The sequence below is a fragment of the Crinia signifera genome, chromosome 5, assembly GCF_055691185.1.
Source record: "Crinia signifera chromosome 5, ASM5569118v1, whole genome shotgun sequence".
NCBI lineage: Eukaryota > Metazoa > Chordata > Amphibia > Anura > Myobatrachidae > Crinia > Crinia signifera.
Genome location: NC_139221.1, coordinates 276,415,272 through 276,441,386, shown reverse-complemented (window position 1 = coordinate 276,441,386; position 26,115 = coordinate 276,415,272). Strand labels below are relative to the sequence as shown.

The 26,115-nt window shown below is 44.2% G+C and overlaps 1 protein-coding gene across 12 annotated transcripts in view; it reads right to left on the bottom strand.

The window, feature by feature from the left end:
- KMT2C (lysine methyltransferase 2C) overlaps positions 1-26,115 on the bottom strand; it is a 218,964-nt gene that overhangs the window by 51,916 nt on the left and 140,933 nt on the right. For 5 of the 12 annotated variants that reach the window (XM_083189044.1, XM_083189048.1, XM_083189054.1 and 2 more), the window contains 11 exons: positions 25,431-25,558; positions 23,156-23,333; positions 22,886-23,005; positions 22,545-22,592; positions 12,869-13,006; positions 9,612-9,644; positions 9,361-9,504; positions 5,270-5,408; positions 4,927-5,144; positions 4,760-4,833; positions 1-180 (listed from right to left, as the gene is read on the bottom strand). In XM_083189044.1, coding sequence (XP_083045170.1) covers positions 1-180; positions 4,760-4,833; positions 4,927-5,144; positions 5,270-5,408; positions 9,361-9,504; positions 9,612-9,644; positions 12,869-13,006; positions 22,545-22,592; positions 22,886-23,005; positions 23,156-23,333; positions 25,431-25,558 — 1,400 coding nt within the window. The remainder of the gene's footprint in view (positions 181-4,759; positions 4,834-4,926; positions 5,145-5,269; positions 5,409-9,360; positions 9,505-9,611; positions 9,645-12,868; positions 13,007-22,544; positions 22,593-22,885; positions 23,006-23,155; positions 23,334-25,430; positions 25,559-26,115) is intronic. The other 7 variants (XM_083189047.1, XM_083189057.1, XM_083189049.1 and 4 more) reach the window with 6 other exon arrangements.

Genomic DNA, 26,115 nt, shown 5'->3' with positions numbered 1-26,115 from the left:
CTGTCGGAATTTCCATTCCTGCTCATGCTCAGATTCTCTCTGCTTCATTGGATCTTTAAACAAATCGGAGTCAATGCGGGAACTGTGCTCGATGATTTCATGTTGCTGCCGCTTCAGTGTGTCATTTGACATTTGCACTTTGTTGATCCGTAGCGCAGCCCGATTATCTCTGGCCTTTTGCTGCAAATAAATTTGCTCAGTTTCTCTTTAAATTCATGTTCTCCAAGTTATATTAGAATTTCCAACTACTTTCATTTCAGTACTACTGGATGATATCGATACACACACACAAACAAAAATAAACACAAACCAGCTTGACAAAAATAATAGGTTAACCTGGCAATAAGCAGCACATGAAAAGGTCAACATGGGTTTTTCATAACTTTTTCTACTATACAGTCAAATTGACTGACTGGATAAAGTAAAGCCTGCAGAACGAAGCAAGGTACCTGTCCTCAGAGCCGGCCCTAGCCAATTTTATGCCCTAGGCAAGATGTTGGCAGGTGCCCCCTAGCACTGCGGCTACAAATGTAGCCAGCCCCATCAATACTTCAATGCATAAACATCAGTAGGGAAAAGCAGGGGGCGCACTAGGGAGGGCACAGTGAGACGCAGGGGGCGCACTAGGGAGGGCACAGTGAGACGCAGGGGGCGCACTAGGGAGGGCACAGTGAGACGCAGGGGGCGCACTAGGGAGGGCACAGTGACGTGCAGGGGGCGCACTAGGGAGGGCACAGTGACGTGCAGGGCGCTAGGGAGGGCACAGTGACGTGCAGGGCGCTAGGGAGGGCACAGTGACGTGCAGGGCGCTAGGGAGGGCACAGTGACGTGCAGGGCGCTAGGGAGGGCACAGTGACGTGCAGGGCGCTAGGGAGGGCACAGTGACGTGCAGGGCGCTAGGAAGGGCACAGTGACGTGCAGGGCGCTAGGAAGGGCACAGTGACGTGCAGGGCGCTAGGAAGGGCACAGTGACGTGCAGGGCGCTAGGAAGGGCACAGTGACGTGCAGGGCGCTAGGAAGGGCACAGTGACGTGCAGGGCGCTAGGAAGGGCACAGTGACGTGCAGGGCGCTAGGAAGGGCACAGTGACGTGCAGGGCGCTAGGAAGGGCACAGTGACGTGCAGGGCGCTAGGAAGGGCACAGTGACGTGCAGGGCGCTAGGAAGGGCACAGTGACGTGCAGGGCGCTAGGAAGGGCACAGTGACGTGCAGGGCGCTAGGAAGGGCACAGTGACGTGCAGGGCGCTAGGAAGGGCACAGTGACGTGCAGGGCGCTAGGAAGGGCACAGTGACGTGCAGGGCGCTAGGAAGGGCACAGTGACGTGCAGGGCGCTAGGAAGGGCACAGTGACGTGCAGGGCGCTAGGAAGGGCACAGTGACGTGCAGGGCGCTAGGGAGGGCACAGTGACGTGCAGGGCGCTAGGAAGGGCACAGTGACGTGCAGGGCGCTAGGGAGGGCACAGTGACATGTGTTACCATATAAGCATATAGATATTGTTTTATACCATCATTAATGTAATGTGATTTTAACCATAGTATATATTATGTATGTGTATATAAAAATAGGAATAGCTTAATAATTAGGATATCAGAGTTTAATGTTTAGACATCATAGTATAGCTTTTTGTTTCACTAAAGAATATGAAGGACCACTTTGCAACATATCAAATGCAACTGAATTTATTTAGGAGACAAAATGTCTAAGGCATGCTAATTAGCAGAGATAGATGTGTTGATTCCCCCAGTTACATAATACTTATTAACCAAGTATAAACAAAATAATGTACTTCACACCCCAGGATGCAAATAACAGAACAATAAGACAAACGGGTATTTAAGGATATACTATTTAGCACAGACTGTATATGTCCTGCTATTGTCTAGTTATATTACAGGACAAGATACAACTGTTTATAGTCACACCCTAGAGGTGGAATAAACCAGGCGCACTTCAAAGAGAACAAACAATGTCAAATGCCATCAAACACAAGGTCCCACCATGCCCACATCCTAGAACATCTGAACAAACAGGAAAACCATAAAACTTGACATCTGGGAATATCAATAATGCCCCGAGAACAGGCAAACTCAATGGGTGAATCTGTAATATAAGGGAGGTATGGATAGTTAGTAGTGAGTTCAGATCAGAGGGACGGCTGAGAAGGAATGGGCTGGAGTGTTGGTCACAGGTAGCTATCGGTATTCACAGGTCACTATGCCCATGTAACTTGTAAGTATGTCATTTTATGTCAGTATCGTAGCAGTCTAAGTCTGTCAATTGTTTAATGTCGTTTTATGTAATATAAGCAAGGAGGCGTATATAAATATATATATATAATAGCATATACATAAATTACTGTGTTAATGTATTCTGTAATGGTTTGTTTTGCCTGTAAATAAATATCAGACTTTCTGAGCTAAAATTACAAGTCTTGAACTCTCATATTTTGGGAATCAGGTTATGAGTAGTACTCTGCATATTGTATTGTAAAGTCTATTAGAATATAATTGCAGATGTCAAATATATATGTTATATCAATACAAGATATAATAAATATATTTTATATAATATTTCACTCTCAATAATTATTATTGGGATAAGAGAGATATATGATTCCTAAAACTCAACACATGCAAGGCTCTAGGGAGGGCACAGTGACATGCAGGGCGCTAGGGAGGGCACAGTGACATGCAGGGCGCTAGGGAGGGCACAGTGACATGCAGGGAGCTAGGGAGGGCACAGTGACATGCAGGGCGCTAGGGAGGGCACAGTGACATGAAGGTGCTAGGGAGGGCACAGTGACATGCGGGGCGCTAGGGAGGGCACAGTGACATGAAGGTGCTAGGGAGGGCACAGTGACATGCAGGGCATTAGGGAGGGCACAGGTAGATGCAGGGCTCTAGGGAAGGAGTAGGGAGATGCAGGGTGCTAGGATGGACACTGAGACGCAGGGTGTTAGGGAGGAAGTAGGGAGATGAAAGGCGCTAATGGAGAGAGTAGAAAGATGCAGGTCACTAAAGATGGCAAAGTAAGACGCAGATAAACAGGCATAGATCCCTGTGTCACAAACCGATTGACACACCCTGACACCTACACACCTTACCTTCTACTTGCTGGCTGGGTTGTTTCTTTGGTACTTATGTATTATCTGGGCTCCCATGTTAAATGCACTCCGTTTTTTCATACCCCTACTATCCAATTACGCATGGAATTGATTTTATATAGTGTGGCGAGCGCAGCGAGCCACCGTGCCCGAAGCGTGGCGAGCGCAGCGAGCCCCGCGAGGGGACGCGGTCTCATAAGAAAAACGGGAGCCCAGATATTACATAAGTACCGTTTCTTTTTGTTGCTCTGACATCACAGGGCAGCACACAGGCTTGGCCCAGAAATAAATCGGGTGTATGGTCTAATCATGGACACGTCCCCTTTATATTTAAAAAACAAAACCCAACAACCCACCAATGCTGCAGGTACATCAAGTCAGACGGATACTGAGCATGGGACCAGGCCTGAGGCAGATAGATGCGTCCCTGTAGAACTGCCTCTACCCATTAAGATGAGCCGGGCCTAGGCTTGGCATTCAAGTGCTGTAGGCATTTGCCTATTCCTAGGGCCAGTTATGCTTGTCCTGAAGCATGTTAAGCCAAGCAGCACACTATTTGGGGGGCCATGTGCTCAGGTGCTAACATTAATAGAAAAAATTATGAAAAACTTAAGTTGACCTTTTCATGGGGCAGATGTATTAAGCCTGGTGAAGAGATAAAGTGGAAGGAGATATCGCACCAGCCAATTAACTGTTTGAAAAAGAACAGTTGCGAGTTGATTGGCTGGTGCGTTATCTCCTTCCGGTTTTTCTCCACTCTTTCTCCACTTTATCTCTTCAGGAGGCTTTTAATACATCTGCCCCCATGTCCCAACCGTTTCTATGCTGACTTTGTGCATGTCAACTTAGACATGGTCTGTGAGCGATACCACACACACTTTGTAGGAAAGCCTGTATTACTATCTTCAAAATATGCTTCATTTCAGTGCTAGAAAAAGGTGACTGGACAATCATTTATCATTCACTAGGCATGTCTCATTTTGTGGGGTTTCACATTCCCCGAAGGCATCTGCTGTACCCTGTATAAATGAATAATGGAACCGCTAATTACTGATAATTCATCTACTGGTTTCAATTTGTTCTGAAAAGTGGGAAGACAAAAATGCTGATTCTAAGATTTTCACATCTGCAGATCACTATTTGAATAAAGGAAACCGAGAACTTGGGTAAAATAAATGGGTAACTATTTCATGGCCAATTAATCGGTCATCACTCAGATAGAACTCTTCCCAGGAGTATGTTGCCTAAGGCAAGTAAACTTCATGCTGTGTTTTACTTATTGTTAAATTAAGTATATAGAGAATCAATTGTAGTAGATATAAATATCTAAACACTTCAGCTCCAACAAAGACTGAAACCATAGAAAGGGTATATGTAGACCTTAAAAATGCTATAAAAATAGATTAACAGACTTTGGCAAGGAAACCGGTAATACTAATAAGTAAAAGAGATATTTATTGATAATAAAGGCAACCAATTAAAAGGTTCGTTGAACATAGCCAACAAGTTAGTTATTCACAATAATAATTACTATTAATCACAACCTTGCACTAATATCCATTCATCAAAAAGAGAAAAGTTCTTTATGGTCTAACTTGGTTTAGATAAAAGCGAATTCTGATTGGCTTAATAATGCACCAGAGTATAGTGTCTTACCACATAAGGGGCTCTTTCCTGTGAGCTGGCTTTTCTCCAAAGTTTTGCAATCTGTTTTACTCTTGTAGTCCAGTCTAATGAAATTAAAAAATGCATCATAATTCAAATCTAGAAAGCATAGACCACAAACATGAACTCACACACTACAGTGGTAACTATTGTATTACCAGGAAACTCCTCTTTTAAGTTTGGGAAGTTCACGTTTGTATATAAAACAGGTGCTACGGTGGCCATCTCTCCAAGTGCTTCTTCCTTCTCCCATTTGAGGGTACTTCTTTGTGCATTGGACATGGTATCTCCCTCTGCCTCCATAGCAGGAGCTTGTGCTGGCCACGCATTGGAGGAGTCATTCACCATGCTGTGGTATACAGAGTTCTTATCCCTACTTGGGGTAAAAAAAGACGGGTTTCTTTATACTGGGTGCCTGCTTACTGCTAGCAACTTACAGCTTTTAGTTGTTTTTTGTTCTATTTGCAAAGAAGGCAAAAAAAAGTTAACAAACAAGAGTACCTGCTATCTGCAAATGGTGACTGTGTTAAAGAAGGGAATGTGTTGAGTCCAGACACAGGGGCGAGAGGGTTATGTTGCAGGTGAGAATTAGGTGGCAACAAGCCATTGACCATGGGCATTCTTGAAAAAAGGCCATCACCTTCAAAAATAATAAAAGACATTAAATCCATATCACACTTTGGGCGTTCTTGAATTTGACTCCTTTGCTTAAAAGTGTACTTTTCCTTTAACTTAAAGAGGAACAGCTGTATAAAAATAAATTTCTTAAAACCTTGATCCAGGAATAATCTCATTATTTAAAAAAAAAAAAAAAAAAAAAAACCAGTTGAACGCAAATATTAAAAACTTATGATACAGTCGTCTTTTTCCATAGTACTCCCAAAGGATAACACACATACACACAGTGCTAAATGTATTGACCCGACAATTAGTGTAGCGCTGTGTGCAGCACCCAATCGGAGTGGTTGCTAAAGTAAAAGTCCCCAAAGAAATGGTATTGACCGATCATCTAGATCCTGTTGCTGTCTGGTTGTGGACTTTGGCTGTTGGGAGACACATGGCACTATAAAAAGGGGGATCGGGTTAAGGGGGGTATTCAATCTGTGTCGTGCCCCCGCAGCCATCTCTCGACGGGGGAGATGGCTGCAGGGCCCTATTCAATGCTGTCTTCCCCGACAGCATTGAATAGGGGTTCTCGGCAGAACGAGCCCGACATCACAAGCTGTCGGGCTCGTTCTGCCAGAAAAAATCCGGAAATAGTCGAGCTCCGCCCGGAGCTCGTCTATTTCCTTCCTCAGCTCACGGCCACGCCTCTTTATCGCCGCTTCGGACATTGAATTCCGACCGCCAAGCTCAAGTCGAGCAAAGCTAGAATGGGACAGGGGCATGGCTGTCGAGCTTGCAGCAGCTGAGCGGTGGCGATCCTTGCACATTGATGTCCGGGTTGTGACGGTGATAACGATTTGGCTGGCAAGCATAAGATTCTTAACCCCAATGTATGTGAGCCTTGTTGCATAAGTAAAGTATTGTTACATATTGCTCATTGGTGCATCTTCTCTATTTCTTTTGCATATATATATATATATATATATATATATATATATATATATATATATAATATTACTGAATATGCACATTGTTGTGAAAAAACTTAGCTGTCAGGACTATGGCATAGCAGGCTATAGTATAAAAGTTGAGGCAGAATGTAAAAAGTGTTACTCATAGCTCATGGAAGCTCCTGGCGTTAATGTCAGAAACAAGGGGGGACAGTTTTCCACGCACAGAATTTCCCCTCACTGCTGGCCTGGTTCACAATTGATCACAAAAGCAAAATCTCTCTCAATGGACAAAACTATGTGCACTGCTGGTGAAGCAGATGTAACATGTGCAGAGAGAGTTAAGGCCCATACACAACACTGGGTGACTGAGCTGAAACCAGCTAAGTTTTGTCTTGTGAGCCACTTTCAGCTCCAAAGCCGCTCAGTGTGTATGGGGCAGCACATCATCGATAGCCCGGCCACTCATCTGCTGGCATTACTAGATGAGCGACGAGGTGGATGGCTTTCCATATATTTTAAGTCCTCCACCCCTGGGAAAATAAAACGGATGAAAATCGCTGTGTGTATGCAGAGGGTTTTTCAGCCCATAGATTTTCCCCATCATCAGCCAGCATACACGCTGGGCTTAGCGAGCCCGCAAGACTGCATGTTTCAATGGATTGTGTATGATTAAACATACAAAGTCACACACTTTTGTTGACATGTAAATCTTTTGTACCTGTCCACCTTATCCACTGTCTACCTTTTGCCGGTCAACTTAATATCTACAACATGCATGTCCAAACTATGGCCCTCCAGCTATTGTGAAACTACACATCCCAGCATGCATTGCAATAGTTTTAGCATTCCCTAATAGCAAAACTGTGGCAAGGCATGATGGGACTTGTAGTTGAACAACAGCTGGAGGGTCATAGTTTGGCCATGCCTGATCTACACAGTGTGTATCTTCTATTGCACACTCCAAAAGGTTGATCCTATTAGGTCCGAAGGGTGCGAGGTGCCATTTTCATGCGTTTAAACGGACCCTGTTCAGCCCGATCTTGCACAGTTCGCTGGGACAAATTAGCTTAAAATTGCTTTCACCCCTATGGAGGTGCGATAACTTTTAAGAGAATTCACCCTGCTGTAAAGTGCACCCGATGCAGTGATGAATCGCACTCGCAAAGCGCATCGGAATCTGCTGCGCTATATAAGAAACTGTAAATAAATAAATAAATCATCCGCACCCAATAGTATTGACCCCCAAAACTAATCGGCTGCATGAATTAACCCAAAAAAAAAAAAAAACCCAGATCCTTAATACAAACAAATTTCATCTGAAATAGAATTCATATTACAGTGAATTGAATTATGAATAATGTACATTTTGTGAGAACTGAGTTTTAGCTGATAATGACATCCATGCTACTTACACAAACTAGTTGAGCATTTGTGATATAGGGGCAGATGTATTAAGCCTTAAAAAGAGATAAACGCGATGGCGATAAAGAGTGCTTAACGTCCAGCCAATCAGCTCCTACCTGTCATGTTATAGGCTGTGTTTGAAAATGGCAGTTAGATGATTGGCTGGACGTTTGTTACTCTTTATCACCTTTGCGTTCATCTCTTTTTAAGACTCAATACATATGCCCCATAATCCACTAATTGTAATAAATTGTTCTGAAATAAATGGAAAACCCACATGAAAATCACTTTTAGGCAATCGCATCAGGATAAACAACTGACATGGCTGACATATCAAACACAAATGAAGATAACAATGGAGAATAGTTTGTGTTGTGCTGTTGCCTATGCCAGGTTGTGCAACTGATCTCTGGAGTCATAGCCGAAGTACCCCCCCCACACACACACACCCCTCCCCCCCCACACACACACCCCATAACTAATGTTGCAGTGACTGGACTATATTGGACTCCCAAACCACATAACTGTTGGCCAGTTATCACCAGCAACTCCAGTTAAGGGTCTTCCAGTTTGGCTAGGTAAACAAAAGTTCTGTTTTGGAGAACCTCTACACAAACTATTTCAAAGTCAAAATATTATCAATTACACTAAGGGCTGAAAAGTGTTGAAAAATCCTCCCTATCATCCCTGTGCCTGGTGTCACCTACATACAAGTGAAGACCATCACAAAGTGTCCTTTTTTATTACGATGCAGTCACTCATTCCACTATGAGCCTGTGAGGTACTTATGTAGTAACTGGGCTGCCGATTTTGAAATCGGGTCCATCGCATCGCATCGCACCCGACCAAATCGCATGCGATGCGATGCGATGCGATGGACCCGATTTTTCCATAGGATTCAATGTTAAAATGGACTGAGTCCATTTTAACATGGAATTCAATGGGAAAAAGGGGTCCTTTTCATACCCCTACTATCCAAGTGGGCATGGAGTTGGATATAAACCTGTGGCGAGCGTAGCGAGCCACCGAGCCCGAAGCGTGGCGAGCGTAGCGAGCCCCGCGAGGGGACACAGAATACCGTCCCCTCGCGGGGCTCGCTTCGCTCGCCACGCTTGCCACAGGTTTATATCCAACTCCATGCCCACTTGGATAGTAGGGGTATGAAAAGGACCCCTTTTTCCCATTGAATTTCATGTTAAAATGGACTCAGTCCATTTTAACATTGAATCCTATGGAAAAATCGGGTCATCGCATCGCATCGCATCTGATTGTATGCCTTAACTTAAGGCATACAATCAAAAAATCGGCAGCCCAGATACTACATAAGTACCGCCTGTGATATCTCTGGTACTTCATAAATAACAATAATCTACCACAACTGTGTTCTGGCAAGAGGCAGACTTTGTGCCTCAATATTCCCACGCAATGGTTGCTTCTATTATGTGTAAGAAAGACACTTTAATATCCATCTAACCAGCTGTAACACTATAGGCAGCCAGTTTAAATTGTAAACTAGTCCTACAGTAACCACTGACCTAAAATGATTGAGCATATGAATTTAGATTCCAGATACCCCTTCACCCGGCCTTTATATACAGCAAAGGCTGTAAAGCCAGGACTGAAACTTACCCTGGTTGTGCAAAGGCAAGAGCTGTGTATGTGGAGGATGAAGATGAGCTGAAGGTGGTGGCGGTTGTGGCAAAGATGGCGGATGGGTGGCTACAGGACTCAGCACAGCAGTAAATAAATCTTCAACATCTTTTCCTTCAAGTTCTGCAAACCCAACAAAAAAGAGCAGGGACCAAATATTTTAAAGACACATTATCGTGAGAACGGTTTGAAGCGATGTTACATTGTAAACCGAGGATGGTCATAATTACCTGGAATTTTATACAGTTTTCCCAAAATTGCACCTAATGGGGGAAAACAAAAATAATGATGAAATGTTATATTTGAAAACGGTGTGTTTACAGTTTTGGGAATGCAAGTCCAAGAATCTGTATTGCTTCTTATTACAGAACATCTAGGAACTTTTTACACAAACTACTGTAAACAGGACACACTGTCACCACCTAAGGTTAGAGAATAGGTAGTTTCACAACAAAAAAGGAAGGCTTTCTTTTCAGTAAGGGCAGTTAAGGTATGGATAACACTGCCAGGGATGGTTGTGATGACAGGCTCTATTGATATGTGTAAGTAAGGGTTACACATTTTTTTTTGCGGAAAAGAGTATCCAGGGTTATAACCTTTAATAAAAATGTACAGTAGTGTACCCAGAGTGAAATAGGACTGCCATCTTGGGACATGTGTGAGAATAGGTTGGTGGTTGCTTCATCTGGGTCATTTCCAAGTATAAAAAAGGGCTGCATGATATCAAATATAGGATGACCTTGATTAATTTGTGTCTTGTCACCCTCGTCATCTATGTAACTAATATAAGTCTACAAAATAGACTGTGAAAATTATTTACAGTAATAGGGTTTAATGTTTTGACTGCAACCCTTTAGATAAAAACAAAACAAAAAGATGTATAAAGGTTTGCGTTTAAGTGATATACAAGTGTAAGAACATTTATATTAAGCGCACTCATCATTCAACTGTGAGGAACCTTTTTTTTTTCTTGCTGAAGAAACCCAACAAGTAAACTATTTTGAAGGTGACTGATGTATGGCAGCCAATAGAGAGGGACATATGAAGCGATGTGGTCCATTGGCTCCTGCTATGACACTTTATGTGCACCATTGTTTACCATAAAATCTGGCTGACAACACCTTCATTCTGGGTTGACATCTTTTGTGGTTAGTGAAGCTCTAAGAGCATCCTATAGTCTACAGATGATCGATCAAGTGGAAAATTTGGTCTGAGTGCGTCATGTTGTAAATACTGTATACAACAAATGTAATCCCACCAAAGCTTTAATAAAAGAAAAAACTTCAAGCAAGTGCACAAATGCTTGACTTCATCTTTAGTGACCAGCACTTGATTTGCATTTAAATTGTAAATTAATGATCCTCTCAGCATGAAGAGGAGAAAAATGCATGTTCTGTCATAATTATATCTTGGTGGCTCCAGGATGGCCAAGAAGATTGTAATACATGGACATTCTCAGGTTGTGGAATATTTATATTTCGTGTTTCAAAAATTGGTTTCCTATAGGTCCTGTAATGACATTGTACTCAAATACATATACTTTAATGTGGAGTTGATCTCCTTTTGCTGCAATCCAGCTTCCACTCTTCTTGGACGGTTCTCCACAAGATTTTGGAGTGTTTATTTTTTTTTTTAAATTTAATCCTTTTTATTGTTTTTTCTTTTTATTTTGGAGTGTTTATGCAGGAATGTGGACCCATTCATTTTGTAGAGCACTTTAGGTCAGGCAGTGATGTTTGAGGAGTAGGCCTGTATTGCAATCTCCATTCCAGATCATCCCATAGGTTCTCAGTGGGTTTGAGGTCAGGGCTCTCTGCAGACCAGTCAAGTTCTTCCACACCAAACATAAACCATGTCTTTATAGTCCTTGCTTTGTGCACGTCATGTAAGAATAGAAAAGTGCATTCCCCAAATTGTTGCCACAAAAGGTGAAAGCATACAGATGGAGCAGCCCTCATTTCAGCTGCTCCTTGTGAATGTATCGCCAATCGACACCCACCGCCAGATGACAGAAGGGGGCTCACAAAATGCTCACAATCTGTCGGAGGCTGTAGCATCCCACCGCCTGCTCTGCCCCCAGCTCCCCCCGTTCCCCTGCCCATCTCCCTGAAGCGGAAACAGGCAGGTAGGCCGCTCCCCGCCACCTTGCTGACAGGGACGCGCGAGTGTGTGAGATGCTCACGCGTCCCCGTCAGATGGAGCTGCCGTGCGCCAGCACAGAAGATCTAGTGATGGAGCAGGCTGGCTGACGACTGCTCCATCTGTAGTACTATGGTTTGGTATGCTTAACCATCCAGTTTACCCTTTATTGGCGATAAGGTGCCTAGAATAAACATTGAAAACAACGCCATACCATTATCCCTCCTCCACCAAACTTTACAGTTGATATACTGCAGTCATGTAACGTTCTTCTGGCATCTGCTACACCCCGAGTCTCCCATGTGACTGACAATCAGAGGAGCGAGATTCATCACTCCACAGTCCAGTGTTGGCGTACTTTACACAACTCATCTGACGCTTGCCATCGGACTTGGAGATGTGAGGTTTGCATGCGGCTGCCTGGCCACGGAAGCCTATTCCATTAAGCTCCTGCTGCAGTTTTGTATTTACATTAAAGCTAGTGATATTGTAGAACTCTTTAGTTGCTGCTGTTCCTAAACGCTTCCACTTTCTAATATTATCACTTAAAAGTTGATCGTGGAATATCCAGCAGGGATGAAATTTCAAGAACCATCTTATTGCAAAGATGGCATCCTATCACATTACCACACAAAGGTGACATCCTAGCACAGTACCACACAAAGGTGACATCCTAGCACAGTACCACACAAAGGTGACATCCTAGCACAGTACCACACAAAGGTGGCATCCTAGCACAGTACCATGCTTAAAGTCTGTGCATTTTATATAACAAATGTTTGCAAATGGAAACTGCATGGCTAGGTGTCTGCTACAATACAAGGGAGAGGTCAGTTGGGATTATCTATACATTTACAGCAAAGGGGAAAGGGGACAGTAGCAGCATAATGTCTTTAATATTTACATACTGATAGCCTGTTTCAGTATATTTATGACCTTTTCAGGACCGTATGAAATCCAAGCTATGAGACTGTAAGCATCTTATGCCCACTGCGCTTTTGGACTGTGTTTCTTGACCCCTCTGGGGTTTTCAGCTGAGTGCACCCTGGTTATTGGAAATTGATATGGGTGCGAGCGAAGATTTGTTTGTGAGTTTATAAACTTACAGTTTGTATAATCAAAATCACTACAGTTCCTCACAGATGAATGGAGGCAATGTCTAAAAGCATTACGGTGTACAATGATGAATTATAAATATAAATCTTCAACCCCAGGTTAGGAGATATTAGGAAGAACTACAAACAGCCAAAAGTCTACCTTCAGCAATGCAGATTTACATAAAGCAACATTAAAAAAAAAATCTAAACACTGATTGGGAAGGGAAGGGTAAAGAAATGAAAAACTTTACCATCTGTAACCATTTTGTCAAGTTCGGGGCTGAGAATCCCATCCAACTGGTCCTCACTTAAAGGTCGAGAGCTGTGGGTGAGGATGGCATGAGGCAGAGAAGACTGATCATCTGATATTGAGCCTATATCAAGCCCCGCTGAGGGGAAGAGCAAGAGGAATCTAATGTTAGTTTTTAAACCTAAAACATACCTTGATTGTACAATCCCCACTAACACAGATATATTCACTTAAGGAAGGATGACAAGTGTACTGCTCCTTCTAATTTACTGTACCCATACATTATTGGACAAGTGAGAGTAAAAACACAGGGAGATCAAATGAAACATGTTAGAAAATCCATGGCTGAACAGAAAACATTAGTGTACCTATATATGTATTTATAGAAAAGTATACCAGTATATTACGTAGGAAACACACAATAGAGCAGTGGTAGCCAACCCTAGCCCTCGAGAGCTACCAACAGTTCACATTTTCCAGACAACCTAGCTGCTGCACAGCTGCACTCATTAATCACTGACACATTTTAAAAGATAGACAGATGGAGCTAATTAGCTCACTTGTGGTTCTGTGAGGAGACCTGCAAAACATGCACTGTTGGTAGCTCTCGAGGACTAGGGTTGGCTACCCCAGCAATAGAGGATGTTGAGCAAAAGGTTCACAGCACTTATCTTAACATGACAGTTATGTATACAGTGAAAGGACTGAAGTATTAGTTTATGGCTTTGTAGAAAGCATATAGTTGCAATGAAAATGCTATTTACACTGTAGTAGGATCATTCTGACAGTACTACTATACTGCAAATGACATTCTGAAAACCACTACTTTATTTTGCTCTATGGGTCAAGATCCAACAAATGCTGTCAAATAACCAAAATGCATAAAGGAAAGAATATGTGGAGTGCTTATTTGAAACTGTAACAAGATTTGTAACAACTTACTACAGTTGTACTTTATTGTAACAATAGCACAGACAGAAAATTAAATATATTGCATTGACTAAAAATAAATAAAATAACCGTCATTGGCATCGCAATCTGTATACAGACGGGTGCAATATGATTTCTACTAATATGGACTATGTAGTCCATATCGCACCATGTATGCCCCTCTAGTGCTCACAGTGTGCACCTGAATGGAACAGAACGTTTGAGTACAAAAGCATCTCTTAGTATACTTAAAATTAGGGTGTGCAGTGCAACACACAGGAAATATATACAGGGAACTGTGATGTATCAGACCGGGCTAGCTAATACCCCTTTTACACCGCCTCAAAACCGCGGGTCAGAGGCGGTGTCCCTTTACACGGGACTTCTACCCAGGTCCTGACCTGGGTAGAGGGCGGTGTAAATGGGTACGCCGGGTCGGATGACCCGGCTCCCATTTACATCAATGGGGACGTACAACCTGTGGATTGCAGCGTCCGCAGGTTGGACGGGGGGGGGGGGGGAACAGACAGCCTGCGCTGGTGTCTGCTGTACTCTGCAGACAGCAGCGGAGGAGGTGAATGGATGCCCTTGTGCGGCATCCATTCACCTCCCGGACGACGGCAGGGGGGGTGCGCACGGGGGCTGGGGGTAGCCCAGCAGCTTACCTTGGTGCTGGTCTGCCCCCAGAATGGCGATCGGTGTATCCGGCGGGGATCACCGCGGTCCCAGCCCTTGGAGATGATGTCATCTCCAAGTGCCACCTCGGTCTACACTGCGGATGGGCACAGCAGTGTAAATGGAGTAAATCCCGGATCCGACCCGGCTTGGATCTTTCTTCCAAATGCCGGGTCGGATCTGGGATTTTTGGTGTAAAAGGGGTATAAACGTCCGTTCTGCACTGCCATGGCAATGTTATAGTTACATAGTATTTAAGGCTGAATAAAGACTCACGTCCATCCAGTTCAACCTTGGTGTAATAGCTTCACCCCTTGTTATACGTAGTGTATACTGATTAATTTAAGGACAAATTGTGATTATTGCTTGTACCCCTGTATGTTTTTATGTAATAGATGTTTGTCCAACCTTATTTTAAATGTATTTATTGTCACGGCCAAGAAGCTGTGCCGCACACAGAAGTTTAGAATGGTGGTGATGGCCACAGCCCGGCAGCAGTCCCTTCCAGTGGTGACATCCGGTTGCAACCAGGCGGCCGGGCCGTGTGAATGGACACAATCATATACATTATTAAATTCTGTGTACGGGGGGCGTGGCCTGGACACTGAGGAGAGAGGACGCTAATCTCTGGGGCTCTCCTTTCCTATGCCCATAGTAGTTGCCCAGCGCATACCACACAGCAGCAACAGGCTCCATTAGCCTGCTCAGGACCCCCTCTGTCGGGGGAGCTAAGCCGCAGAGCCGGGGGACCTCTCTGGAGTCCCCGCGGGCTGCGGCCTACAAAACAAGTGAAGCCGGGGCCTGGATTTCTCCAGGTACCTGCGCCGCAGCTCCAGAAGCGGGAGTTTGCGGCCGAACGCCGCGGGAGCGCAGCAGAGGCTCCCCATCACATCCACAGCACCACCCAAAGGTCTGCAGACCAGCGGCAGGGGTACCCCGGCTTCTGGGGGCGGCTGGGAGCACTGGGGAGACACAACAAACCGGGAGCTCTCCTGCTCCATTGAAGCGGCGGCCATCTTGGATCGGGGCACTGCAGATTCCAGCTACACGCTGCAGCCCCAAGCACACAGCTCCCCAGCTGAGCCCACTAAATAGCGGTAGGTGCAGTTGTGGACACCCCCTATGCCCTCCTGACCAGCACCCCCAACTACCCCTTAAAATACTGAGAACTACTGTACCCCTGCACAGATAGCACCCCATCAACAGACAGTGGATCCCCTGACCCATAGTGTATGCCTGAAGGTGCTAAATAGAAGACCTGTACAAGGTTATAAACTAGTTAACCCATTGCTTCCAGGACTGGTGCCTAAGGACAACCTGCATTGGCATCACATGCTATGCAGCACCATAAAGGACTGTTCAGGGTCCAGTTAAGCACGTCACCGTCAGAGGAGCCACAATCCCCCAGGGTTAATCCTAGTGGACCTCACATGCACGCTTAAAGCATCATTTGCCCCTTCTCGCACCCAAGAAGCTAAATGTGTTGATACAGTACACTAACTATTCGTGGAGCCATCCCACAGTGACCCTTCCCTTTGCTGAGGTGTCTCGCTTCTCCTATTCTCTACAATCTCACAATGCCACCCAAAAGACCTAAGGCAGATAAATCCGCACCCCCAGTAACCTTCTTTAAGCCCTCACCCCAAGCCTCTAAATCAAAACCGATCAGCAGTCCAGCAATGGGCCCTTCCACTTCGACCCAGGCGAACAAGCCTGATCCCCGATCTGTCACTCAGGAAGCCACCCTACAGGACACTATGGGCGATTCTGAGGCCCTTACAGTGGGGTCAATGAAACTCCTGTTACAGCAGTTTAAATCGGAAGTAGCAGCGGAATTTCGCTCCACACTTCAATCCTTCCAACAAACAATAGATGACATCGGGGGTCGAACAGACCACTTAGAGAACAAAATGGGTGAAGTGGTGAGCTCCCATAATGGCTTGATTTCCAACCATGACGCATTAAAGGCCGAGGTGGAGCTACTGAGAGATAAAGTTGCAGATTTGGAAGATAGATCGAGACGACAAAATATTAAACTCAGAGGAATCCCAGATAATGTTTCTAACTCTAGCCTTAACGACTATGCAGTCGACATATTCAAGAAACTCCTCCCTACAGCGAAGCCTGCGGACCTACTGATAGATCGAATACATAGACTGCCTAGGTCCAGAAATGCGCCGGAAGGTACCTCCAGAGATGTACTGCTGCGCATGCATTACTACCATATTAAGGAGGCGATTGTGAAAGCTGCCAGACCCTCGGAAGACACCCACTCCTCTCTTGGCCATATTCAAGTATTTGGAGACCTATCCCAATCTACTCTTGCCAAGAGACGTTCCTTTTTCCCTATCACGTCGACCCTAAGAAAAGAGAACATCCAGTACAGATGGGGCTTCCCCACTAAACTGCTGATCACTCGAGATGGCTCCACGACAGCGGTTACGAATTTGGAGGACGGACTGCAACTCATCTCTAATTGGAACATCGCTGGGCCCTCACCCATGACTTCCTCCCCTGATCACGGCCTCCAGCAGGACTGGGCCGTGGCTGGCTTCAAGAATTGAACATCCGCTCCCAGTGATGTACCTTTATCTCATCATATGGACATCTTCCCTGTTCTGCCGTAAATATTACAGTTTATTTTTTCCTTCCTAAATGTTATCAGTTGCAGGCCTACATCCAGCTTTGGATATAGTGACTTTTCTAATCCTCTGACATTGTTTATATGTTAGGTCTGAAAGTTTATGATCTAGACTTACAGAAAGGTTACCTTTTTTATGTGTTTCCTCATATTCCACCTCAGACAGAGACGCTGTTCTAATTCCCAACAGAGGTAGGCGCCATATGCCAACTGGGTAAATATCTGTTGTAGACATTAGGAGGCGAGAAGGTGGCTATTCCTGTTCCCCCCGACCACCACCCCGTTAGGTTCGCCATGGTATGGCACCTCATTGTGCCCCCAAGAGGGGGCATTTCAGTTTCCCCATATTCTCTTTACTTGTTGTTTTCCTTTCTTTGGTTAACTTCCCCCCCCTATCCCTACTGTTATCATAGTAGAAGCCAGGTATTTGTGAATTCTTATTGTATAAAGTGCTCGAAGAGCAGACTAATCATCACCATGTACTTTGACTATGGTTAACATTATTTCGATGAACGTGAAGGGACTAAATTCCCCTCACAAGCGCAAACTAGCTTTGAAATACTTTTCCAAGTTAAAAGCACATGTAGTTGCCGTACAGGAGACCCATTTTAAAAAATCGGCACCACCGCTTTTTACCAACGCAAAATTTCCTCATTGCTATATGTCATGCGGCCCGGTCAAAAAAGCGGGAGTTGCTATTATTCTATCCCAGGGCTGCACATTCTCTCTGACAAAACAAATTACAGACCCAGAAGGTCGCTATTTAATCCTAGTGGGTCTATTAGATAACGTGGAGGTCACTCTGGCCACGTGCTATGCACCTAATTCCAAACAATTAGCGTTCTGCCGTAAGGTACTGGAAACTATCCAAATACATGTCAGGGGGGCCTTATTGCTGCTTGGGGATTTCAATACGGTTTTAGACCCAGCTGTAGACAGAACTAGAAAACCAGTTATACTACCTATTCCTCCTCAACTGGAATCTAACAAAAACCTTAAATCACTCCTGGCAGAGTATGATCTTTATGACGTGTGGCGGACTAAGCACCCGTCGGTTAGGGATTACACTTACTACTCACATGTACACTCCACCTACTCTCGTATAGACCTGGCTATATCAGATAAATGGTCTTTGCCTTCATTTAGTAAAGTGGAAATCCTCCCTCTAACGTGGTCAGACCATTCTCCCATTTTCATCACATGGGACATCACTGGGAGGAGTACCACCCCCGGGCCATGGAGGTTAGGTAAACAGACACTAACGACCCCAAGGGCACTGCAAGAGATCAGCAGCTCAATTCAGAACTACCTAAGTGAAAATTCCCCAGGAGATACCTCAACATTCAATCACTGGTGCGCTCTTAAATCTGTAGTCAGGGGTTCTGCAATACAAGTGGCAGCGAAACTAAAAAGAGAATATAAACAGCAATTTATTGAGGCAGAGGCAGAAGTAATAAGACTTGAGGGACTACATAAAGCTAACCCCACAGACGGTCCCTTACTAAAATCCCTGAAGAATGCACGTGAGGAATTAAATAAATTCTCCCTAGCTGAAGTCCAGAAGAATATTACAAGACTAAATCAACAATACTATATTCTGGGAAATAGAGCAGGCCGAATGCTGGCACGTAAACTGAGGGGTAGAAGAGCCAAGGAAAGAATCCAGAGCATAACCTCAGAGCAAGGACAGAAGGTTATGGACCCGGTTGGCATAGCTAATGCTTTTGCCACGTACTATTCTAGCTTGTACAACCTTAAGAATGACCCTACAACTCCCCAGCCCAAAATAGATCTAATTGAAGAATTCCTTAAGGAATTGAAGCTGCCCAAATTGTCCCCTGAGGCCTGTAGTTCCCTCAACGAACCCTGGTCAGTAGAAGAAGTCTCCCTGGCTATAGACTCCATGCCCCGTGATAAAGCTCCTGGCCCAGACGGTTACCCGGCTAACTTTTATAAAGTTTTCAAAACTGAATTAGCCCCAGTTCTTACGACAGTCTTTAATGAAGCTTCCGATCTGAACTCCTTTCCCAAAGAAATGTTAGAAGCACAAATTATAACTATACCCAAACCAGGGAAATCCCCCTCCATAGTACAGAACTACAGGCCGATTGCCTTACTCAATATCGACATAAAGCTGTATGCAAAGATAGTAGCCAACAGACTCTGCCCACTATTGCCAACACTTATTGACCCTGACCAGGTTGGATTTGTGTTAGGCAGACAAGCCCCCGACAATACCCGTAGAATGTTTAATGTGCTAGAACTCTGCTCCAGGACGGGGAGACCATTGCTCCTCCTGTCCCTGGACGCAGAAAAGGCCTTTGACAGGCTGCATTGGGGCTACCTCAGAGCTGTTCTACAACAGTTCGGCTTCACGGGTAGAATCTTGGATTCCATTCTGGCTTTGTATTCATCCCCCTCAGCAAAAGTATACTCCAACGGGTGTCTATCGTCAAGTTTCCCCATTACCAATGGCACCAGACAAGGGTGCCCACTCTCCCCTCTTGTCTTTGCCCTGGCGATTGAGCCGTTGGCGGCGAAAATAAGAGGATCAAATTTAATTTCCGGCCCGGAGCTAGGAGGCCTATCACACAAGATCTGCTTATTTGCAGATGACGTCTTATTATGTATATTAAACCCAGTAACCTCCCTTCCAGCATTGCACACTATCCTCACACAGTTCTCCTCCGTCTCCTATTACAAGCTGAACACAAGCAAAACAGAAGCCCTCCCATTTTTTACCCCCCCCCGAAATACTGACTAGACTCAAAGATGAATACAGGTATGCCTGGCAGTCGAAATCCTTAAAATATCTAGGGATTCATCTAGCTAGCGAGGAAGACATCTTAGAATGCAATTATGGCCCCCTCCTAAAGGCCTTTGAGGGTTTAACCAGAGACTGGATGATGCAAGAAGTCTCTTGGCTGGGGCGGGTGGCAGCAATAAAGATGGTATTGCTTCCAAAATTACTGTACTTATTCAGGGCAATCCCTAGATTACTCCCAAAAACCATGTACAACAAGTTCAACAGGTCTCTCACTAAGTACGTATGGAAAGGCCTAAAACCAAAGATAGCTAAACACGCATTAATACGCTCTAAACCAGCTGGGGGAGTTGCATTCCCGGATATTGAAAAATATCACCAAGCGTGTCTCCTTTCCCAGACAAAGGAGTGGCTTACTCAGGACCCCCCGAAACCCTGGGTGTGTCTGGAGCAGGCAGAGGCCTCACCATGTAGTCTGGCTGATATACTCTGGATGCCACCCCCTTCCTTCCGCTCACTGCATATTAAAAACTTATCTATAGGGGCCACAGTGAGGACCTGGCACAATAGTATGTCAGGAAGCAGGGATACTACTCTACCCGCCCCCCTGCTAACTCTGCGGTCAATGATGTATCTGATCCCAAACTTACAACTGTCAAATTGGACAGCAAGCGGTCTGACTAAATTAGGCGACATGTTTATTGATGGCCACTTAGCCCCCTTTAACCATTTACAAGAAATATACAATATCCCTAGGAGCGACTTCTTTAAATACCTCCAGTTGAGAAGTTGGTTGTCAAAAAACCTCCTTCCCCCAAATACGACCCCACGCATTGCCCCAATGACTCATAATCTACTTAGCAACCCACACCAGAAGGGAGCAATATCTAAATGGTATAACTATCTGGTTAATGAGAACAGCCCACCTAAACTTAAATCTCAGGTTCTATGGGAAAAAGACCTCCAAAGAACCCTGCAAGTTGAGGAATGGGACCTAATATTTAAGTCATGTTTCAAAGTGTCTAAGTGCATCAACCATGCTGAGATGTTTTTTAAATTAATTCACAGGGCATACTATACACCGGACCGCCAGCACAAAATATGGCCTAATATCTCAAAATCATGCTGGAGAAATTGCGGAGGAATAGGTACCATATTTCATATATTCTGGGACTGCCCTGTACTGAAGCCACTATGGTCGTCAATTTTCAGCTTGATTGGTAAAATAATTGGTGAACCAATTGAACCTAACCCCGAAACGGCTCTCCTTCACCTATATGGAGGCCACCTAACCAAAGGCGAAACCTATGTCCTGGGACACATTCTGATCGCCACAAAAGCAGCTATTGCTCAGCAGTGGAGATCAGAGAGGATTCCCAGTGTTGACTCGATATGCGATAAAATCCAGAGACACTACAGTTTTGAGACGGCGGGAGCACAGTATTCCTCCTCCCCTAACTCTATACATTTGTTGTGGCTCGGGTGGTCAACATTCAGAGAAGAAACGGGACATATAACTAAGAGCTCTACCTCTGTTGATATTAATCTTCTAAATTCCCCAGAATCTGAGGGTTAGGAAGGGGACAGGTATGATTACTCTTTGTAAACTCCATATAGAGGGATAGGAAAAGTTAATACATGGGATACTCCTCCTGCTACGCTCTACCACTATCTATACGTCTAATACAAGCTGTTTGAGCACCATTCAAGTTCAAGTACGCTCCTGGCTCTCTAAATGAGTGACGAGTTAACGTTTACTTTATACTATTTACCAATTGTGATCTATGTATGTAACTATTATGTATAACGCACCCCCTCCCTCTATTTTCTTTTTTGTAACCCCCCCCCTGTTTGAATGCAGATAAAACTCAATAAACATATTGTTAAAAAAAAAAATTCTGTGTACGGCACGGCTTTTGGCTGTGTGGGGTTTCGCCGCCCGGCAGGAGCGTGTGAAAGGGGCCTTACTGTAAAAAAAAAGGTTTTCTTCTAACGGAACAAAATCTTCTTTCCTCTAATCTAAACTCACGTCCTCGAGTCCTTCCTTACAGTAAAAAGGTTGTCTGACAGTTCCTTATATTGGCCCCTGATAGATTTGTACATGTTAAGCATGTCCCCCCTTAAACGTCTCTTTTCTAGCATAAACATCTTCATAGATAGATTGAACCATTTAGAACTGTTTACGCATGTCCTGCAGTATCATCAGCAAATGCTTTCTATAGAGGATGCAGCACGTGGCATTTCCTTTGAACGCTATCTGCTATGATTTAAGTGCCAGCAACTAAATCAGGCTGTTCCTGACACCCTTTATGTATCAACCAGCTGTCTTCAACAAGCTCACAGAGATAGAGAATCACAAAACGTTACAGCTATTCAAAGCACACAACTGTAGCGGAAAAGGCAGTTCGGTTCTGGTGAAAAAAACACAGGTGGTTTTTAAATAGGTACAGATGGAGCCACTCGTCAGATATACAGATATGGCACGCTGGTGGAAACGCAGAGAGTGGGCCCATCTGTAGGCGTAACTGTATTTTGCGGCAATCCATATCTAAAACAGAGACAATGAAGAAGCAGAAGCAATCATAGGCATTGCATGCATATACAGAGGGTAAGCAGGTAAGCATGGACTAACCCACCTAGCTAGGGGTTTTCTATGGTTTATCTTACCAAAAGGAGAGGATGAATTCTCGACCTGGAAAGTGCATAAATCAAGACCTACAGGACCCAAAACCAGATAAAATGGATGATTATCACAAAGGAGGCAGAAAAAAAAGTGGAAATGAATGTGTCAAGCAGCATGCTAAAAAACCGTATGCAAAGCAAAAACAACAACAACAAAAAACCAAAACAAGCAGTTTAAAGGTTGCAAGCAGAATCGGGGAAAACAATCACAACTCGCATATTTATATGAGAGGGCTCTAGCATATGTAACTATAGACTAGCCTTGTTACAGTATATTGGTAGAGACTTTTCTAAAAGACCAAGAGGAAAGTATATAAGACACAAACCTTTTGAAGACATACCAACTTGGCTTGTAGATTTAGCAAGATCATCAGAAAGTATTCCAAAAATATCATCTTCCGTGTTCAAAACATCAGACAACTCCGCAAGAGGATCCTGGGATCCCCCTGGCGTAAAAAAAAAAAGTTACTTAGGGACATTTTGATCATGTACAACATATTCTTTGGACTCATTAAGGGCAAAGAAGGAGGACTTAAGCAGCTATTAAACCCCCCCCAATTTCATTACCTGAGACTGCACACGACAGAGCAGCTTACCGTCTGTATTTTTGGAGGGTGTTGCAGCTGAACTGAGCAAGGGGTCTGAAGATGGATCCAAAAAAGTTGAATTGAGGTTTGCTTTGTACAAAAGCTGGGCAGTATTCTCAGGAGAGTTGCCAATGCTGGGTTTGCGCTGTCTGCTGGTATCCAGAAGATTTCTCCCAAAAAAGGCTTCCTACATACAAATACAGAACAAAGAATGTTCATCCAACCATCTGTGTTCTTAATATGCATTATCATTTCGGATCCACAAAACAGTTGTAAATCATACCCAATTTTTAGATAGACAATATAATTTACATGCTTTGTTCTGGTGGTGGTGGTGGACATGGTGGAAACCTGAACATTCGCGGTTACAGAATAGGAATTCAACACAGAAAGCACCTTGCTCACCCTGCCCTAATCATTCAACTTTACCAGTAGCTAATGGTCACGTGGGAGCTGGGGTGGAGACTAGGTACCTTGTTGTGGTAAAGGACATGCTTAAGAGTCCGTTCAGGAATACCTTGGATAATGAAAAGGGCCCCAAGACAACGTGTGCTTGGCTACAATCCAGACTTCGCTTTGCAGGTTCTAAAATGTCAGCTGAAAATACGTCAATTCTTAGCTACCTGAACTAGGCCTTCAGCAAGTTCTCATAAAGTAATGCTGGAGAGCTGTAATGGCAGCAATGACTAGTGTGCCCAACAACAGAGCTAAGGGGTGACTTTGAAATATGAAGTGCACACAGATCGTGTCAGCTAAAGGAAACTACTGGCCATCCCAGATGGAGACATGTCCGTGTGTATCCTTCATGTGGAGGTATATGCCAGGAATTTTCCCTTATTAGAACAACCACTGAGCATTGTCACTCCACCTAGCAATGCGCCAGTAGATGGATATGTACAGGGCTTTTCAATTCAAGTTATGGCCATGAGCTCCCGAGTCAGACATATCTCCTCAGGAAAATGAGCCAGCAATCTTGCAGCACCGTACAGGAAATAACTTCCTCCCCTTCTTAATGGGGCAAAGAGGATAATACATGTACAAGCAATGGATAAAATGATGGAAGGAGTTGGGAGTGAAGGGTGTCCAATAAGAACAGCTGCAGGAGGTTTTAGGAAGAGACAAATCTGCTATATAGAAAAACAGGCTGCTGATGCCTTTATGTACAGAACATGATTGGACCTGGGAAATAACCCATTCCCTTTACCTTTCTACAGGTTTCTTTACTGGCCCCACTTAACAGCGCCTGCTGCTTTTTAATTACTACAGTATTCCTAAATGTTCATTTCTACATTGGGTTTCTCTGCAAGAGTATTATATGGGGCCAGGATTTGCTGGTCCTTGTAGTCCAATTTTGGAGGCTTTTTGGTACCTTCTGATGAGTTAGCTTGAAACATAAAAGCCCATGAAGGTATGACCCAGTATACAGACTCAAATAGTTTAACACAAATATCTGTAGCTGAGGCTCCAGTATTCTACTTACAAATAGAATGGCAGTTTGCTCTGGAACATACTAAATCTGTCAGCCACCCAGAGACAGCAGCAAACACCAATCAGATCTATGGTAAGGGTCTATTATGGCGTTTATAGAATTAATTGCACCTCATATGCAAACCAAGAGAATGGAGATAACATCTCTAGAATTATCAGAGTTTAATGTACACAAAATGGATCAGTACAGTTTTAACAAAACTTGAATCATTTTATCTCATTTTGTTTATTAATGCACAAATTGTCTATCAATAACATTTACACACAAACCCTCACAACTTATTAATGAACCCAGTGAACAAACCAAGGCTGTTATTAAGACCGGATCACTGTTGTGTAAATACACAAGCAGATTATCGATCAATTGCACAAGCATCTGGGAAGCAGCACGCCTACACACCAGCACTAAGCAACTTTTTAAATAGCAATATGGGCACAGCTTGAAAGGGGGGGGGGGGGGGGGGGGGTGTCATGCGACATTAGCTCTGGCCTCGATCAGTCTGTCTGTCGCAGGGATGTGGACGGTTCATAGTTACGCACACTTGCCCAGACTGGGAAAATCATGCGATGGTGCGAGTTGCGTATGGATTGGCAGATGGCTGGCGGTCTGCGATATTTCCACAACTCTTATACAGACTTGAACGTCAAATATCTGATCGCACGGTTCTGCAAATTTGCACAGCAGCGATCAGATCTATTTTAGGACCAAGGCTGGAGGGAACAAATTCAAATATACAACTGCCCAAATGTATAACTCCTCATCTGACATGAACAAGATAACACATATGGCAATTACCTGCAAATATGTGGGAAAAGTTTCTTCTAACTTGTTTTTCTTTTTCCTATAACGTTTCTTTATTTTTTCTGGGATATCGGAGCCAGTGAAGCATTCTACTGGAGTTTCTGGCTGAGGTTCATTCCAACCTTTGGGGATAGAAAGACAACAAATTAATGTAAGAACATATAAAATAACAGCAGACATGGATGTGCCCTCAAACAACTAGCCTGAATACTCCATGTGATGAGAGACCCCTGGTGACAGACATACAAACTTGTCCGGCCAAATGCATTGGCCTCCAAGTTCGGTGGCCATGTGGGATGCCGGCCATACTCAACCTCAGACAGGCCTGCTGCACAGCTCTTGCAAGACAGGAGCTGGGGGGACTCTGTCTGATTGCGCCCCCGTTTGGCCTGGTTTTGCCTTATAAAGGATTGTCCCTTTAAAAAATGTGAGTGGCATCCCACACAGCTGCCTAACTCTGGGGCTATTATATATGGCTGATTATTTGAAAATGTGTGGCATTGCACATTGCAACAAAGATATTTTCATGTAAAAAGATGCAAAAGTCACACTGCGCTAGCAGATTTGCTTGAGACGTCAATAGGGGCTGTTTGGTGCAATAATTTATCAGGACACATCTAACATATTTTTCTTTTTTCATGCAGGTTATTGTAGACCAGTGGTTCCCAACTCTAGTCCT